Source organism: Hyaena hyaena, unplaced genomic scaffold (genome assembly GCF_003009895.1).
Source record: "Hyaena hyaena isolate Hyena2069 unplaced genomic scaffold, ASM300989v1 scaffold_727, whole genome shotgun sequence".
Taxonomy (NCBI): domain Eukaryota; kingdom Metazoa; phylum Chordata; class Mammalia; order Carnivora; family Hyaenidae; genus Hyaena; species Hyaena hyaena.
This window is the reverse complement of record NW_024081359.1, coordinates 470,582-488,853: the sequence shown is the minus strand read 5'-3', so window position 1 is coordinate 488,853 and position 18,272 is coordinate 470,582. Positions and strand designations below refer to the sequence as shown.

Sequence of the window (18,272 nt, the reverse complement as noted above, 5' to 3'; positions counted from 1 at the left end):
CAAGCTCCTATTGTGCCAGACACATTCAGTTCACAGTAAAGAAGTGCATTGACCTTTGAAATCTGCTGTTTCATTTGAATAATTTAGACTGTTTTCTTTCTTCTAAGCAATTTAGGCAAAAAAGCAGGATGCTGTTCCCAAAACGAATGGTCAGTATTTGCAACTATGAGTCAGGAACACAGATTATCTTGTTTTCCTCCTTATTGGAGGAGGATCTTACTAGTCTCCCTAACGTATTAGGTCATTACTTAACACATTTATTGAGTGTCTTTTATGTGCAGGGCATTGCAAGCATTGTAATGGGTGATACAAATAATTATGGTATGTCCTCCACCTTAGGACACCTTCCATATGTGTTAGAAAACTAACATCTATATTGTGAGAGTTAGCTATCATCACAAGGCTGCACAGAGGACCACAGAGCAGGTGGAGGAAACCTCGAAGACCGTAAGCATTTATACGTAAGCACTTAACAGTGGGGAGAGTGAAGAATTCTTTAGGGGCTTTCATGATAACGTGGCTTTATTCTCATCTTAACTTTCTCTTGTCAAATGAGGAATCGATGGGGGCGCCTGGGTGGCTTAGTCGGTTAAGCGTCCGACTTTCGCTCAGGTCATGATCTCGAGGTTCGTGGGTTCGAGCCCCGCGTCGGGCTCTGTGCTGACTGCCAGCTCGGAGCCTGGAGCCTGTTTCAGAGTCTGTCGCTCCCTCTCTCTCTCTGACCCTCCCCTGCTCATGCTGTCTCTCTCTCTCTCCTAGAGATAAATAAAACATTTAAAAAAAAAAAGAGGAATTGATGGAGTGTTTCATGTTCAAAGCTATTCAACTTTCTTGGATTATGCAATATTCTTGTGAATTTTGGAGCCAGGTATAATGACAAGGTCAGCATCTCTACCTACATGCTCGTCTTAGGGCTTTGCATACGTAATGACCCTCAGACTCCTGTCTCCAGCACGGCCTTCCCTTTGAGCTCCAGACAAAACATTCAGCTGTCAACTAGACACCTGCAGCTTGTATCCTAGTAGGGACCTCAGACCTAATATATCCAAAGTCCAATCTCTAGTTTTCTACCGCATTCCATTCTTCACCACCATCACAAGCCATCTTCAGCTCTGTGAATGGTACCGCCCTCTACCCACTTGCTCAAGTAAAAACCCTAGAAATAATTTTTGAGGTTTTTTTTCTCCTCACTGTTCCTCCTTCTTGCCTGTCCAGTCTACCCACGAGTCTTCTATGCCCTAGTTCCTAACTGTAACCTTTATCTATCTACTTCTATGGCTCTCCTCTAAGTTACCATTATTATTTGGTTATATCTTATCTATTTTTTTATTGTGGTTAATATACATAAAATTTATCACTTCAACCATTTTTTAAGTTTATTGTCAAGATGGTTCCCATATTCACTTCAACCATTTTTTTTTTTTTTTTTTCTGCCCAGCCGGCACATTTATTAGCATGAAAACACCAGACCCCTCTCTTCCTTGACCCCAGGAAGCCACGCCCACAAAGTCCCAGGCTCCTTGAAGCAGGGTCCATCGGCCCCATTTCTGAAACAAGCTCTCAGGCCTTGGCAGTAGCCTGAGCTGCCCCCAGGGCTGTAAGCTGCTGAATCTTCTGGCTCATCATCTCCATGACAGCCTGTTTCATGGCATGCTTCTCCTGCAGGGCTGGCTGGATTTTCTCCATCTGTTTGGTGAGGAAGTCGATCTTCCTCTTGAAAAAGTCCTTGGCATCCTCAGCTGTCTTTTCTACATAGTAGCCTGTTCCCACATCGATGAGGACATGTTCCACATCATGTAGCTTCCCAGGGACATACATAGAACTCGTCAGTGGGACGAGTAATTCTTTCCCCTCGTTGTTCTTGTTCAGCACGTTCAGACAGTCCTTGGCTTCCACGTACTTGGTCTGTACCACCTTGAGCTGGGCAATGGACGTGGACAAGAACTCCACTTCCTGGTCCAGCTGGTTCTTGAGCATCTCTAGCTGTGGCAGGTTCAGCTCGGTGATGTTAACTGACTGCGCCATGTTGGGAAGGAGGACTAACGAAGCGGAAGCCCTCACTTCAACCATTTTTAAGCGTAAGGTTTAGTGGCACTAAGTACTCATACTGTTCTACAACCATAACTGCCAACCATCTCCAGAATGTTTCCATCTTCACCAAATGAAGCTGTGTACTCATTAAGTCCCCACTCTCTCCTACCCATAGCGTCTGGCAGAGTCATTCTACTTTATCTCTATGAATCTGACTCTTCTACATACTTCATGTAAATGAAATCATACAGTATTTTTTTCTTTTGTGATTGACTTATTTCACTTGGCATCATGTCCTCAAGTTTCATCCAGGTCAGAGCATGTGTCAGAATTTCCTTCCTGTGTAAGGCAGAATATTCCATAGTACGTAGATACCACATTTTGCTTGTCCATTCATTCACTGATGGACACTTGGGTTGCTTCCGTCTTTTGAATATTGTAAATAATCCTGCTTCTTGCCCCATCTTTGATTCTTCTCTTTTCCCCTTAAACTTATTTGCCTCATAACAGCCAGAGTAACCTTATAAAGTTTCAATCAAATCTTGTTACTGGTCTGCTTCGTATCTTCCAGTGGCTTTCAACCAACCCAGTGCTATCTCAGTGCCTCACCACACAGTCTTGCCCCTCCATGCACACCACGTCAGCCAAAGACCTATTTGTCATTTTCGAGCAGGGAAGACTGTTCGTGTCTTGGGGCCTTTACGCCCTGCATGGAATGCTCAGCCCCGGAGTTTTGCAGAAAGAGCTCCTTCTTCTCATTTAGGTCTTTGCTGTGTGTCACCTTCTTTGGGTACATAATCTAAGTGCCCGTTCTCCCGACCATGTTGGTGGCGGTCACATCCCCCGATTCTCTTTTTCCCACAGCACTTATCACTATTGAAAGTTGATATATTCATTTATTGATTTACTTATTTTCTGTCTCTTCATTTTAGTGTGTGTCACCATGCTACTACTGACCAGCGGATAGGGTAATTAATGACCAATGTGATCTGAGAAATTTAAAAGCAGTCAATTTAACCATCATAAAATCACTTGGCCTTTTTTTTTTTTTTTAAACTCTTCAGCCATATAGTCAACTAATTTCCAAATACCATGTCTAGGCATTTACAAAAGGGCATATCATACTTCAACTACTGAATGCTGTGATTATGGGGTCTATGCTTTAATCGTATGCTGAGTAACTGAAACCAAACATCTGGAGAGGGAGTATGTCCCTTGGAAGTACTTAAGACATAACGGATCAATATATTTGGAGAGACCTGTCAAAATCAGTGTGTAATTTGTATTAAATGATTGTGGATACTCATAGATGGTACCTATAGATCTTTGCTGGTATTAATCATATACTGTTATTAGGGGGAAAATGTGCATTTACTTGTAAACTGTTGTGTATTTATTCGCAAATCACTTATATGTATGGTAAAATATTGGACAGTATCAGTAAATATTTTAATTATTAGTAAAGTTAAGTTTTTCTCTTTTGAGCTTAAAAAATAAACAGAGGCTCCAATATGCTTTCCCTATATATCCTCTGGGATAAATGTGTTCCACTCTTGAGTCTACTGGCTGGATCACGGACCGTGAAGTGTGTCAAGAGCAAGGCTCTGCTCACTGTCACTAATCAATCTTCCATCAATAGACCTTTTGAGGGGAGAGAACAACTCAGTTGCTGCTGTTTCTCCTTGAAACAGCACAGAGAGCCCTCTATGGTCATTGATATGATCTACCAGTTTCTGCTGACTGAAGTTATTAATATTCTAGAGTTAATTTTCCTTCACATTCTTCCTGGTAGATGTAACTTTTTTTTTTTTTTTTTAAGCCAAAACAGACTTTCCTTTCCAATATGACATTCTGCAAAGGTTTCATACAGCCGATCAGTGATTCAGATATACACTAGCTAACTCATCTCATACTTTACCCTACTTATAATTAATGTAGAGAAAGTTTAATGGCTTTCAGAATGAGAATGCTTTGTATTAAGAGATTAGTTGAAAGCAGCATATATACAAGTTTTGCCCTTTGTTTATAAATGTATTCTAATAGGATTAGTTTTCCTAAAAACTAAAGATATATAAAGGGCATTTTCTTTTTATTGAATTATACTGTACTCTAAGTTGCTAAAATTTGGTGAAAGTCAAGATGTTTGGGATGTTTGAGATGGCAGCATTCATTTGCTTAATGCACGGATTTTCTAGTTATGGGCTTGTTTTTTGGTCTTTAAAAACAGATAAAGATTAGAATCGTCACCTCGTAACATTTCAATTGTTAGTCCGTAACCAGATTGCCTGAATAGTTTCCACCAAACTGAAAATTTTCTTTGCCCAGGAGCTTTTGTAGGAGTCAAGCCAGGCCAAGTCAGTCAAGACAAGCCGTGTCAAGTGCATGAAGAGAGGAAAAGGCAAACTGCCTTCATGGGAGGCGGGGTCTATTCTCGGCTTTGTAATTAACATGTCACTTCACTGTGCTAGTACAGCTCTGTTCTTACTTATTGAATGGAGACAGTGATTCCTGTTTTCCTACACATTTTTAGGAAGTGCCTTAGCTCTGTAGGAAGTTGTATGGAAGTGACTATAGAAGTAGAGATTTTGCTATAAAGGTCACTCATGTTTGAACTATTACTATGCAGATCTCTCATTTTTAAAGCCCATTTCTTAAATCTACTGTTATTTATATTTATTTTGGGGAGAGACAGTACACCCATGAGTGTGTAGGGGAAGGGCAGAGAGAGAGCGGGGAGAGAATCCCAAGCAGGCTCTATGCCATCAGTGCAGAGACAATTGCGGGGCTCAATCCCATGAACTGTGAGATAATAACCTGAGCTAAAATCAGAAGTTGGAAGCTTTACCAACTGAGCCACCCAGGCACCCCTATCTGTTATTTTCATCCTTTTTTTTTTTTCCAGATACAACTTTCACTAATAGTTTTAGATTTACAGAAAAGTTGTGAAGATAGCACTGAGTTCCCATATACCCTGCATCCAGTTTCATCTTTTATCAAAATTTAAGGTTAGAGTTTTATTTTTTAATCACTAAAAATAAGTCTTCTATGCGCTCAAGGTCTAAAAAATAAATATGAAATATCCTACTTCCTTTTCTGTGATCTTAGCTTTCCCTCCCCTTGCAATGGAAAACAGTGTATTTTCTGTAAATAGATATATCAATCATGTTTTTGGCTTCAAATAAAAGTCTGACTCAACTGTCTTAAAGAATAAAGAAAATTTGTTAGCTGAGATAACGGGAAGTGTGGAGGTAGGGCAGTTCTAAGATTGATTCAGGAATTCAGTGCTATGACTGGAGCTAGGTTTCTTTTTCCACCTTTCTGCCTCAGCAGTCTCAGGGAGTTGGCCTGTCTGCAGTCTTGCACTGCTCCCACTTGGCAGATGGCCATCGCAGTTCACACATCTCAACCAGATACAACCACAACCAATAGCAGAAGGATGGTTTCTTCTTTTCTAATTCTTGATCAGCAGCGAAGGCCTTTTCCACAAACCCTTCAGCAGACTTTCTCTTGATTTTCTTCGGTTCAGTTGCATCATGTGCCCATGCCTACACCAGTCACTGTTAAGAGAAGAGGGAGGCAGAGAGGGAGGGAGGGGATGCCATGAATGGCTTAGGGTAATCAGGATCTCTTTGGGCTGGGACTGGGGTTCTCTTCTCCTGAGGAAGTATATGGCTAGCTAGAGGACAGTGGACACCTGAACAAAAGTGATGTTGGGATAGAAAGAAGGTATATGATGGTGGCATATGATTGTTGGGCAAGCAATTAACAAAGCCAACTACTACAGATATTACACTTGCATAATAATGGTGAGTGGAAGAATTTAATAAAATAATACTATTTGCTTTATTACATACCAGATATTATTCTAAGATAGAAAATTAAGTCATTTTCTAACGTACTTCAAGGTAAGAGAGCTCTGGGGATCCAAACTTGAATGAGTATTTTTATCTAGAGCTATGAAGCAAGATCTAGTTTTTCTTCTTTTTCCGTGAGTGTGATTTACTCTTCTAAATTTTGACTTTAAACAATATATACATACTTTAAGTAGAGTTAGTATTGATAAATTGAATCAGCAAGAAGCTTGACTTACCAACTTTCAGAATGTTACCAATATTTGGAGAACTCATCTGAAATGATCTATTAAAAAGTTATTTGTTTTTGTGTTGTTTACTGAGGTGTCATTTATGAAGAGCATACCCTTTTTGGGTTGCATAGGTCTACGAATTTGACAAATTCATAGTGTGTGCAACCACAATTAACACAGGGAATATTTCCAACATCCTAAAACGCTCTCTCAATGCCCCTTTTAGTAGCCAGTTTCCTTCCCTCCACTCTAACCCCCAGCAATATTACTGATTTCTGTCCCTAGAGTTTTGCCTTTCCCCAAATTTTATATAAATGGAGTCAGAGTATATGGTCTTTTAGATCTGGCTTCTTTGACTTAACTGAATTCACTCGAGATTTATCCATGTTGTGGCGTGCATCTGTAGTGGGATCCTTTTTATCGCCGAATAGTATTCTACTGTATGGATGTACCAGTGTTTTGTTTATCCCTTTCTGAGTTGTTGACATTTAGTTTGTTGCTAGCTTTTGGCAATTATGAATAACATTGCTACAAATAATCATAAAAGGTTTCTGTGAAAACATTGGTCTTTATTTGCCTTGGGTAAATATCTTCGAGTGGAATTGCTGGGCTATGTGGTATGCATTTCATTTTTCAAGAAATTGCCAAATTATTGCCAAGGGCTATAATGTTTTGCACTTCCACCAGCAATGAGTTTCAGTTGCTCACATCATCCCTCAATATTTACTAATGTCAGTTTTTTATTTGATGTATCTGATAGGTGCGTAGTGCTAGCTTATAGGATTTATTTGTATTTTCCTGATGACGAGTGTTGCTGAATATCCCTTTATGTGTTTTTACAGCATATTTCTTCATTGGTTAAATGACAGCTCAAATATTTTCCTAATGTTTCTAAAAGTTTATTTAGAGAAAGAGAGAGAAAAAATCCCAAGCAGGCTTTGCACTGCCTGCACAGAGGCTGATGTGGGGCTTAAACATATAAACCTTGAGACCATGACCTGAGCCAAAACCAAGAGTCAGACCCTTAACTGATGGAACCACCCAGGTGCCCTGTTATCTCAAAAATTTATTGAATTCTTTGTTTTAATATGGAGTTTTGAGAGTTTTCAAATATTGTAGATACAAGTTCTTGTCAGATAGGATTAGAAAATATTTTATTCTAGTCTGTGGTTTATGCTTTCATTTTCTTAACCATGTGTTTAGAAGGTTCATCTTTTTATTTTTAAAAATTTTTTAATGTTTATTTTTAGGAATGAGAGCAAGAAAGAGAGAGAGAGAGCGCGCGCTAGAGTGCACGAGCGCCCTAGCAGGGGAGATTCAAAGAGAGAAGGAGATAACAGAATCTGAAACAGGCTCTAGGCTCTGAGCTGGCTGTCTGCACAGAGCCCGACGTGGGGCTCGAACCCACAAACTGTGAGATCTTGACCTGAGCCGAAGTCGGATGCTTAACTGACTGAGCCACCCAGGTGCCCCAGGTTAATCTATTTTAAAGATTCAAAGATTATGTTCATGAGCTTTTTCTTACAGCTCATCATTACCATTATGTCATCAGATAAATCCCCACCCCACCCCCAGATTACCAAGACTGATCCCTGATAAGCCCCTGGAATAATGTCCTATGACTTATGCAATATTAAACCAATGCTTTTGTTATACAGTTTTGGAAATTTTGCTCTACCTGTGGAGATAGGCTATGCTGAGGTTATGGTAACTACCCCCAAATCTTGGTGACTGAACCCGAGTGTGTATCTCTGGCTCTGGTTGAGTGGTGGTGGTGTGTAGCTTGCTCTACTTAGTCTCTCGGAGCCCCTGACAGTGGAGACTCAACCTCTGGAACTTTGGTTGGGTTGTACAGCAGCTCAAGAGAGAGAATGGAGAATCCTGCAGGGCTTTCCACTGCCTCATCGGCAGCTCATCCACTCTCCTTTCTTCAGCCAGAATGGGTAGCATGGCCCTGTGAAATCCTGACGAGGCTGGTGAGGAGGCTGGACAGTGTAGTCTGTAGTGCACTCAAGAAGTGAAGGAGAACCTAACGTGGGTGAGCACTAATATTTGTCACAGTCTACAAGCGCGTAAACAATAAGTTATAACCATGTTATTTAAATTAGGCATTTTGAGACAATTTTATTACTTCCTGGCTGGGAAACCCAGGACAAGGTCCTTAACCTCTGTGAGCCTCACGAGCCCATTTGGAAAAGGGGGAGTATAGTGATGGTTAACATTTATTGTGTTTATGGTAGGAGCCAGGTCATGTTAGAAGTACTCAACATATATGACACAGTACTCAACAACGTAACACATGTTAATTTTTGCCACTCATAGGCAGGAAGAACCTATCGCCCTTGTTACAGATTAGACAGTTGGGGCTCGAGAAGCCCAAGTACCTTGTTGACCCAGGTGGCTTGTGAGAGTCTGTTCTAGGATTGGAAGCCAGGCTTCTGGCCCCAGTGCTGCTGGGCCTCATGAGTAGGCTCTATTTCTTCTTTTGTAGGTAATTGTACCTGTTTGAATCAGGCCTATTAAGTGCCCAGTGTTCTAGGTGCATTTCTGGTCATTTAGACAGTTTAGATGTGGTGACAAAAATAGAAAGGGAAATTTAGCTAATGTATTCATTTGAATATTTAGTAAAAATGGTGTTTTGTGGAGTTGGGGACTGGAGGGGGGAGCTGGGAGGGGGTGATCCCAAAATGAGAATGTATCTGGCTAAGAGTTTCTATCCACAATTCTGTAAGGGGGTCTTTTGTTTTCTACAACTCCTTTCCCACTCTGATCTCATTGATAATGATGTTCGTGGAGGCTTCAGTTCTAGTATGGACACTGGACAGATATTCACAGAGTTCTCCAATATATGGCGGAGACGCTGCCTAATAAATTGCTGGGTTTGTCCCCTCTCTGAGGGGAAGTAGCTTCCATCCTGGCCCTCTTCGAGTTTCATGTGGCTTAGGCTCAGTGTTTCTGTGTGGGTCTTGAGCAGTCAGTAACTTTGTTAGACATTTCGACCAAGTTTCTCTGGCAGCACATAGAAGAAATCACTATGAACCCTATTCTAAGAATTCAGAAAATTCCCTTGTCAGTCAGGGATGTTTTGGGATCAAGTAATGGAACACCTAATAGGTGACGGTTGAAATAAGAAGGGTCTGGCAATCCCAACCCAGGCTCAGTGGCTCCTTTTCTTCTGGCTTTGGAAGTTTCTATGTCTTTTCCTTATGGTCATAAGATGGCTACCATAGCTCCAACCATCCCATCATTACAACAAAGGCACAAGGATGTCAGAAAAGGGGTTTCCTTTCAGCAGGGGAGAAAAATTTCCTCTGAAACTGCACAGTAGTTGTTACTTTGCTGCTCACTGGCTACAGTGGTGCTGCGTGCTCATCACTGGACCAGTCCACCTGCGCTGTGATAAAGCATCTTCCTCCAATTCTTGATCAAAATTGTACTGTTGGGAAGAATAAAGGAATGTGTGTGTGTGTAGACAATTTTGTTTGCCACATATGCTTTCTTACCCCATAAGCTCTTTCTTATAGACACCCAGGAACAGATAATTTTTATCCTGAGGACCTGCTAATCTCTCTGGACCTGACGCGTGCCCACCCCTATCCCCGAGGGTGGCAACATTGACTCTCACTCTAGATGGGGAAGGCCCATCAGGCTCTCTTGTGAGCCTCCAATTTCTGTATATGGAGAGTTATGGTTTCCAAAGCAGTTAAGCTGCCCTTCCTCCTCACGTCTCCAGCTAGATCGACAAATGCCTCTGTGCCCATTAGAAAACATGAACCCACTATGTTGGGGACTCTAATTTGATTCCAAGGAGTTGCAAACTCAGATCCTTTTTAGGTAAAGATTAGATCAAGAGTTTGGGGACAGTTTGTATCTGGCTTCATGTTTTTTAGGAGATTTGACACCAGGTTGAGTCCGATGCAAATTCAGTTGAGCTTTTCAAATTTAGTTAATCAAAGCATCTGGGTTATCTTTAGGTCATACAGGCTGCCATGCTAAAATGGGTGTATTACAAAATCATTCTTAAGAGCTGTTTATTTTGCTCTGTTGAACTTTTGCTATTGGGGAGTAAAAAGATAGTTCTGTTTTTTGATTCTCCCTTTCATAAATTGTGCAACACGTGGGAAAGACAAGGGGCCAGGAGGGTTCTATGAAACTTGCAGTGTATACTGTCAGTTTCCTTTTAGTTTTTCTTACTCCCTAGTGGAGGCCAGGGGTGTGGAGGAGGCAATATGGGCAGCCTACAGATGCCAGATTTGATATATTTGTCTTCCAGTGTCCAGATATGACTGTGGAAAGATGATCACAGGGTGTAGATCACAGGTCAGTCTAGGCAATGGACACTCCATTTTCAGGATTAGGTAGACATACATCTTAATTTTTTTTTCGTTTTTCAGTTTTCTGAAAACATACAGAGAAATCCTTCTCTTTAGAAAAAGCATTTTGCCAAGTTTTTGTTTTTGTAAAGAAATAAGCAACTTCGGGCACCTGGCTGGCTGAGTTGTTAAGTGTCTGACTTATGGCACAGGTCATGATCTCACGGTTCATGATTCGAGTCCCCCTTCGAGTGAACATAGGCCCCATTTCTCTCTCTCTCTCTGCCCATGGCCCACTTGTGCCCTCTCGCAAAAACAAACAAACAAACAAAAAAAAACACTTCTGCAAGGAGCATACATAGTTTGATTACTTAACTCCTGTGTTACTGACATATGAGCACTTGTCTAACCTGGCCAGGGGTATAGCAAAGTGTAGTTAATTGTCTGTAAAATGCTGTCGAGCTCCCAGGGGAGAGCCCCACTTTCCATGACCAGCATTACTGTTGCAGCGTTTCCCTGCCGCCCAAGAGAATCTGCCTCCAACATGTAGAGATACTGGCCTGTGTTTTGAGAGGGGAGCATCGGTACTTGCTCAATTGTTTACAGACTGTTCGGCCTGCCTGTGATCTAACGAGGTTTATTTTTAGAGGCGGGGGTGCTGGCACAAGTCAGGTCTTTTAAAAATCTGCCCCAAATAGTGTTGCAAACATCAATCAGAGAATCTGGGAACAAACTAGTAATTTCCCCAAATTCCTTTTGCTTTGCCTTTTTTGTTTATTTCTTCAAAGATCAAGTTCAAGTAACATCTTATGTTTTCCTTCACTGAATTAACAGTGGCCCAGACAAAGTATTTCAATCCTGTTCTGTATAACAAACCCACACAGCTTTCAGGGCTCAGCAGGTGTGTAGCGGGCTTGCGCCATCAGTCAGATGGGGAAGCGCCGGCCACGCTCTGTGCTGTCCTGTTGCTCAAGTTGTATTTATGGTAAAGGCTATGGTCACTAGGTCACTATCGCAACAAACATGGGCTCACTGCCTCTGAGCTCCTTCTCCAGAGCAGAGGCATGTTAAACTAGACATCTGTCGGTGAAAACAATCAACTAAACATATGCCCGCAGTTCAAGGAGGGTCTTGTTCTGCTGGTCTCGTAACTTTTGGAAAAATGGCTTTTTCTAAGTGAGTTTTAAGAAAGTAATCATAAGCCACGCTATCCACATTATACTGAGTTCTATATTAGCAGAGAAGATGCACATTTTTAATGGTGTATATCGTTATTAAGTGGATCCTTCTATGATAGTAGTAATATTAGTTACATAATGTATCATAGAGTTATAATATGTGATACTAGTTTTATTAGAGCTATGATTTATGGTGCATTAGGTACTAATCTTGTTTAGTCCTCATAGTAGTCCTAGGTGATAGGTATTATTTCAGTTTGGCAAATGAAGAAACGGCAGGTTTTACAGAGTTTGCTTCTCTGTAAGTGGATAAGCAGGATTCCAGTCTGTTGTCAAAGTCTGTGTGAGTCACCAGCCTCTACCGGGCTCCAGGTTGAGATTATATGCTTACCATTTCTGGTGATGCTCAGAAAAGTTCATCAGTTATTATTGGTTTAAGTATTATCTTATCCTTACATGAAGAGAAAATGGTAAACATAACATCTGTGGACTTTTTTTTCTTTTTTTCCAATGGAAGGAAAATCCAGGGAATGTGTAAGTTGGCCAGGGGCTAAAGTAGTCTTAAAAACGTTTCCAAATTCATTCTTAGTGGCACATCCTTAGACTAAATGGCCATGTATAGAAACATACTGCCAGCAAAGAATTTTAGGTTACCAAAGTGTGAGTAAAATAAAAATTGTTTCTGTCCCAATACCCGTTGATTTCTACAAGACAGATTAGGGTATCAGGGCAGGGCAAGAACAGTGAAGGTTAAGAATGTTCATTTCAAAATACACAAGCAGAACAATTTACAATTTACTTTGTAAATAAAGGTAACTAAGGTATTGGAAATTCTTTCCAGAATTGATTATTAACCCCGTGGTGGAAAGGACCGTGGACAGAAGGCTAGGAGGTTCAGATTCTGGTCCCGCGCCTAGTTAGCTACGTGACCTTGAATGAGTCACTTGACTCCTTGCACAAGGAAACCTCTGGTCCCTTCAATTCTAAAAATCTGAGTCTACGAGTCAAACTCGTCTCCTCTTTGCTAATGACTCAATTTTAATTTTTGGCACACCTCTTAAGGAATTGTCAGGGAGCCGAGGGGAAATGCAATTCCGTTTTCACATGAGATTCTTTGCTAGCTCCACGCCCCCCATTCCGCTGTTTTTAACCCACCTTTGTCATTGCAGAACACTTTCAAGGATACTGGGGGAGCAAGGAAGATGAAAATCATTTACCAGAAGACCGAGTTTTACATTTACATGCGAAGCATTCATGTCCACTTTGCCATCTCTTCCATTGTTCTGCTTTTCGATAACCCCGTTATGTTGGATTGCCTTTTTATTTCACGTATTGTAAGAACACTTTAAAAAATACTAATTTTGAAAAACAAGATGGATACTTATATTTAAATTAGCAAGAAACAAAATGTTTTTCGGTTTTTTAACTACTCATTTCTCACATGCAACGATGGTCATTATTTAAGCTGCTAGAGTAAACTGACACAATTAAAAGGTTTTAGGGAAGTGATTTATGGCTTAATGGTAAGGATATTAACAAAAAGTATGTTACTGGGTAAATCATACCCATCTCCTTTATCCCGGAAAATATTTTAACGCTTCTTTTTGGGAGCCTATCTTAAAACAAGTACTACAAATATACAATCACTACCTCATAGAAATGCATTGTACTACGTAGTAACTTGATACCCAGGTGCTACAAAGGGAAGGAAGGCACAATCTGCAGCTGACCTTGAAACTCCAGCCTGGTTTTACTGAACACAACACCAGGAAGCACGCAGGACTACCTAATAGAAGGGGTCCTCAAATCTCATGATCTTCCTGCAGAACCAAATGCATAGAAACCCCAGGTTTTTTTTTTTTTTTTTTTTAATCAATAATGTCATTTAACTTGCAGGCATTTACTGAAATAATTATGCATGGCCTTCTACAGTTTATCTTGAGTTTTTAAGTCCTATTCCTATTGACATATATTTAGCTTATATAAATTCCTCAACAGACGTGAGCCATGGACGGATAGTTCACTCGATGTCACAGACCCAGTGCAAAGGAATACTGCTTGGTTTATTGCTCAGGCTGATGAAAAGCATTACGAGTTCTTGTCCAAATGCTTTGAATTTATACATGCACTCAACATGAATGGCCTAAGGCAGATATCAGAAATACGTGGCATCTATGTGATCACTACCCACTTCAAAAATTAGTGCACATAACTGATCATACCCCTATTTCCTGATGAGCTGAACTCAGTCTCAGTGCCCTTTATCAAACACAGCCACTATAAACTGAACTCTTTGCTGTCCACATTCTAGAATTAAAATATCTTATTCAAAGCCTCAAAGGTTTGTTTCTTTCCTTATTACATTGTGACTGACTTTTCTGTCAATTTCAAACCTTTGTTTTCATTTGGTAATTTTTTTTTTTTTAAAGAATGACCTTTTATGGCATCTTGTAAAATTCCCCACAGCACTGAAACACTTGTAAATATACATTAGGGACTCAATAAATATTTGTGTTTTGAATAGCCTAATATAAATATAAGACAGCTATCACGTAGCAACAGAGGGGACTCGGTCTCTGGACTATCGCTGAGAGCCCTGGGTGCCTGTTCCCTCCAGATACTCATGGAGGTAACCATGCACCAACTGGCCTCAACAAATTAAGTGCTGGGAAACCAGTCAAGAAGAAATGTGGAAGTTCCAGTTCCTTTGGCGTTGTAAGTTTCCAAAATATGAGGAAATGTGACAAATGCCTATGGCTTTCAAAAGATAATATACTCTGATTTAATGACTAATAGAGCAATGTCCACTGAGCAGTTCATGGACAGGGTCTCTCCCAAGTCAGATCCTGTTGGCAAATGACCAAAGAAGCCTTCTCTCCTGATCCAGCTAGCCACTCCTATGGCCAGGAAGCACTTTGCCATCAACTCAGCATTATAAAAGTGAGCAATTAGAAGTACCATTTGCTCATCTAAGAATTCCACTGAATATTCCAAAATTTGTGTTGGAAACACACTGGGACCTTGACTTGATTTCAGAAGAAATGGGTATTTACAAACTTTTAATGTTTATTTTTGAGAATGAGAAACAGAGCGCAACAGGGGGGAGGGGCAGACAGAGAGAGGGAGACACAGAATTTGAAGCAGGCTTCAGGCTCTGAGCTGTCAGCACAGAGCCGAATGTGGGGCTCAAACCCACAGGCAGCGAGGTCATGACCTGAGCTGAAGTTGGATGCTTAACCAATTGAGGCACCCAGGCACCTCCAGTGGAAACTTTCTTAAATATTAAATAGAAATGTAAAGATAAAAATAATGCCTTAAGCGTTTTGTTAAAAAGAGAAACTAAGATTTTTAATTGTTCTAGTTTCTTTAGCAATATAATGGAACGACACTGCCCTAAGGCTAACTTGAAGGTAAATACAATGTCATCACATGAATTCCCCTAAAAACTAGTCTGCATCCTAAAATACACTGATGAACCTGCTTTGAAATTTTGAGGGTTTCCAAAGTAATTAACACTTTACTAATACTTATTTAAAATTTTTAGATTTTTAAAAATGTTTGTTTTTGAGAGAGCGAGAGCCAGCATGAGCTGCGGGGGGGGGGGGGGGGGGGGGGGGGGAGGGGGGGACAGAAGATATGAAATGGGTTCTGCACTGTCAGCAGACAGCCTGATGTGGGGTTTGAACTCCTAAACCACAAGATCATTGGCCTGAGCCAAAGTCTGATGCTCAACTGACTGAGCCACCTAGGTGGCCCAGTAATTCATACCTGAATACCTACCTATTCTTATATGATGCTTTTCTGATTCTAATAAGATTTTCAGCTTATACCTATACCTATGTGATGCTTTTCTGATTCTAGTAAATAAGATTTTCAGCTAAAAATGACAGTTCAAATTCAAAGGTTCCAATTACTTTTTAAATGCTGGCAAATGAGAACATACTTAGTCTAAGTTTATAGTCATTCATTTGTTCATTCAACATATACTGAGCACCTGCTCTGTGCCCGTAACTCCGTTAGCTGTTGGGGGCTAGAGCAAAACAGGACAAATGCCGTTTCTACTCTATGGAGATTATAATCTAACTACAGAAAGAAATAGGTCAACAATTGAGATAAATGTGCCACGATCAACTAAGGGGTGCTTCTCTCTCTCAGTTTACTTACGAAAGCGTGGTTTTCTGTAGAGGCGGTTTGGAATATGTCGATTTTGATTTGCTCCATACAAGAAATTTCAGTTAAAGCTTAAAAATACAGAAAGTCTACTAGACACAGACTAAACAGTTGTTTCTGAATGTATCAGTGTTGAACATAAAGCTGACAAAGGCTTTTTTTTTTTTAAGAAAAAAGTGTGAGTTATTCTGGAAATACCTTTAAGCAAGGCAGTTTTCAGGGGAATTCATGACTGCTTTGGGTTAATGGTCATTGGCTTCATGTTCAGCCCTCAATTAAACTCTGAACTTCAATTGTTATTACTTAATTGACTTGGTTACATTTCATGTCGGCATCTCAAAATGACCTTCCTTTTAAAAAAATAAAAATTACGTTGACGTAGCACCATGGGTCTTTGGCTGAGTGTTGCAGCCCCACACTGTTTTATATATGGTTGGGCCTAGAATTTGCTTAGGTTTGCTATCATTAGGGTACTTCCCATCATCCTTGCCTTTGGAATGAGACAGCTCTAGACAAATCCAAGTGATGCGGGAGAAGGAATGAAAAACGAAACCCATCGGTTCTCGTGATTAAGACGCAAAATAAATCCACAGATATACCCTTGATTCTAAGCCCAGGGAGTTCGTCTGACTAAATACCTTCACTATCACAATTAAATATTATATTATACATATTTTAAGGTGGTACTCTATGTATCTTTTCCTTACAAGGGACTCCCGATGTTCAGTTGTTCCAGTTAACTAGATGAAAGCTTGTCTTCTTTATTTACACATAAAAAAAGAACAAGTTGGATTTACTTAACTCATGAGTTGGGTTTTATATACAGTAAGTGTGACTCAAAAGCTCTAACTGCTGTACTAACTGAAATGAATTAAAGTATCAAGTGAGCATTTCCCCTCTCCCTGTATTGTGGAAAAGTTTTAAAAGTCTTTTTGAAGTACTTTGATCAAGCTTTGAAATCATTTTAGTGGATTACTATTGTATGAAAACTCTAATTTATTGTGCTTGACCTAAGCAGCTCTTTGTCTCACAGCCATTTTCTAAACAATAGCAGGAAAGTGAAAACCACGAGGGGAACCCAAGCTGCACTGGATATTATTTCATAATTCCATCTTCCTTATTTAATCTTTGGAATCCAGGCATGTTCTTAATAAAAGATCATGTTTACTATATATGGGAAGGTTCGCTTGGGGCAATACAATTAGAGGGCCCAGACTTTGTCATGGTCACCCTTCCTTTACCTAAGAGTGACCTTACAGACAGGTTCAGAGAAGTGCTTCTCTATAAATGGTAACATTGTAGGCAGACTCACCATTGTTTGCCCTTTGGTTTCCTCTCGCGTTAAGCTGGCTTTGCTCCTATACCCTGGTCAAGAATGCCCCGGGGTGCCTGGGTGGCTCAGTCGGTTAAGTGCCTGACTCTTGATTTGGGTTCATGTCATGATCTCACGGTTCAAGAGTTTGAGCCCTCATAGGCTCTGCACTGACCGTGCAGAGCCTGCTTGGGATTTTGCCTCCCCCTCTCTCTGACCTTTCCTTGCTTCCTCTCTCAAAAAAAAAAACAAAAAAAAAACAAACAAAAAAAAAAAAACAGCTTAAGAAAAATGTCCCAATTATGGGATTTTCTTCTTCCTTCCCTGTTCTGAGAGGACTTGCTCCCATCAGATCACATGGAAAATGGCAAGCCACTCCCCACCATGCACAAGCTAGGGGGCATTTCTTTAATGAAATCATACAGGCATTTTCCCAATTCGTAAGTTTCATCTGCAGACAGACCACCACCACCACTCAGGCCGGAATGTAGCTGTAAACCTCACAGGTTCTTCTGGCCCCATTAGGCGACATGTCTTGATGGTCTAAACCTCTTATCCTGTTTGACCCTGTAAAATCTTCCCAGAAGTTTTAGGATTCTTCAGGTGTGCCTGCTACCTGCTAACCCCCACCCTGAAGATATCTGGATCAGGAGTCAGATGGGATGCATTGTGATCCAGGGACCATTTTCTGGAGACAAAAAGAATCAAAGAGTAGTGAGAAAATGCAGAATACAGGTCCACATGGAAGGAAACTGGCCAAGGTCAGTGACGGGAGAAAGGACAGGGAGGAGGTGGGTGAAGGAAGTAGCATATGAAAACAGTAAACATTTAAATCCAATGAAACACCATGTCTGTAGTGGGGAGAATGTTAAAAAAGAAGAGACACCTAAGGTATCTCGGTTCCTCAGGGGCCCAGCTAAGTCGGCGGAGCTCTCAGCAAGAGGCGAGTGGAGTAACTGTTCACTTGGGCGCTGTGCGCTCATTAGCGTGGCCCACCAGGGACCATTTAGTGAATGACCTCATCCAGGGCTCTAAGCAATCCCCTTGTGACCTGAGCTAATGCACCCCCTAAAGACCAACAATTTATCATCTTTTCCAGGATGGAATCAAGCCCTGCTAATTATGATCACGAATAGTTATAAGAAAATGGTTTCCCCTGGAGATCTGGCTTTTTGCTTTGGCCA

The 18,272-nt window shown here is 40.7% G+C and overlaps 1 protein-coding gene across 1 annotated transcript; it reads right to left on the bottom strand.

Moving 5' to 3' along the window:
- Positions 1-1,428: 1,428 nt before the first annotated feature.
- On the bottom strand, positions 1,429-2,050 carry LOC120220798 (prefoldin subunit 5). The gene has a single exon (XM_039217965.1). The coding sequence runs from the start codon at positions 2,023-2,025 to the stop codon at positions 1,561-1,563; it is 465 nt and encodes a 154-aa protein (XP_039073896.1). The 5' UTR covers positions 2,026-2,050; the 3' UTR covers positions 1,429-1,560.
- Between the last annotated feature and the right edge of the window lie 16,222 nt (positions 2,051-18,272).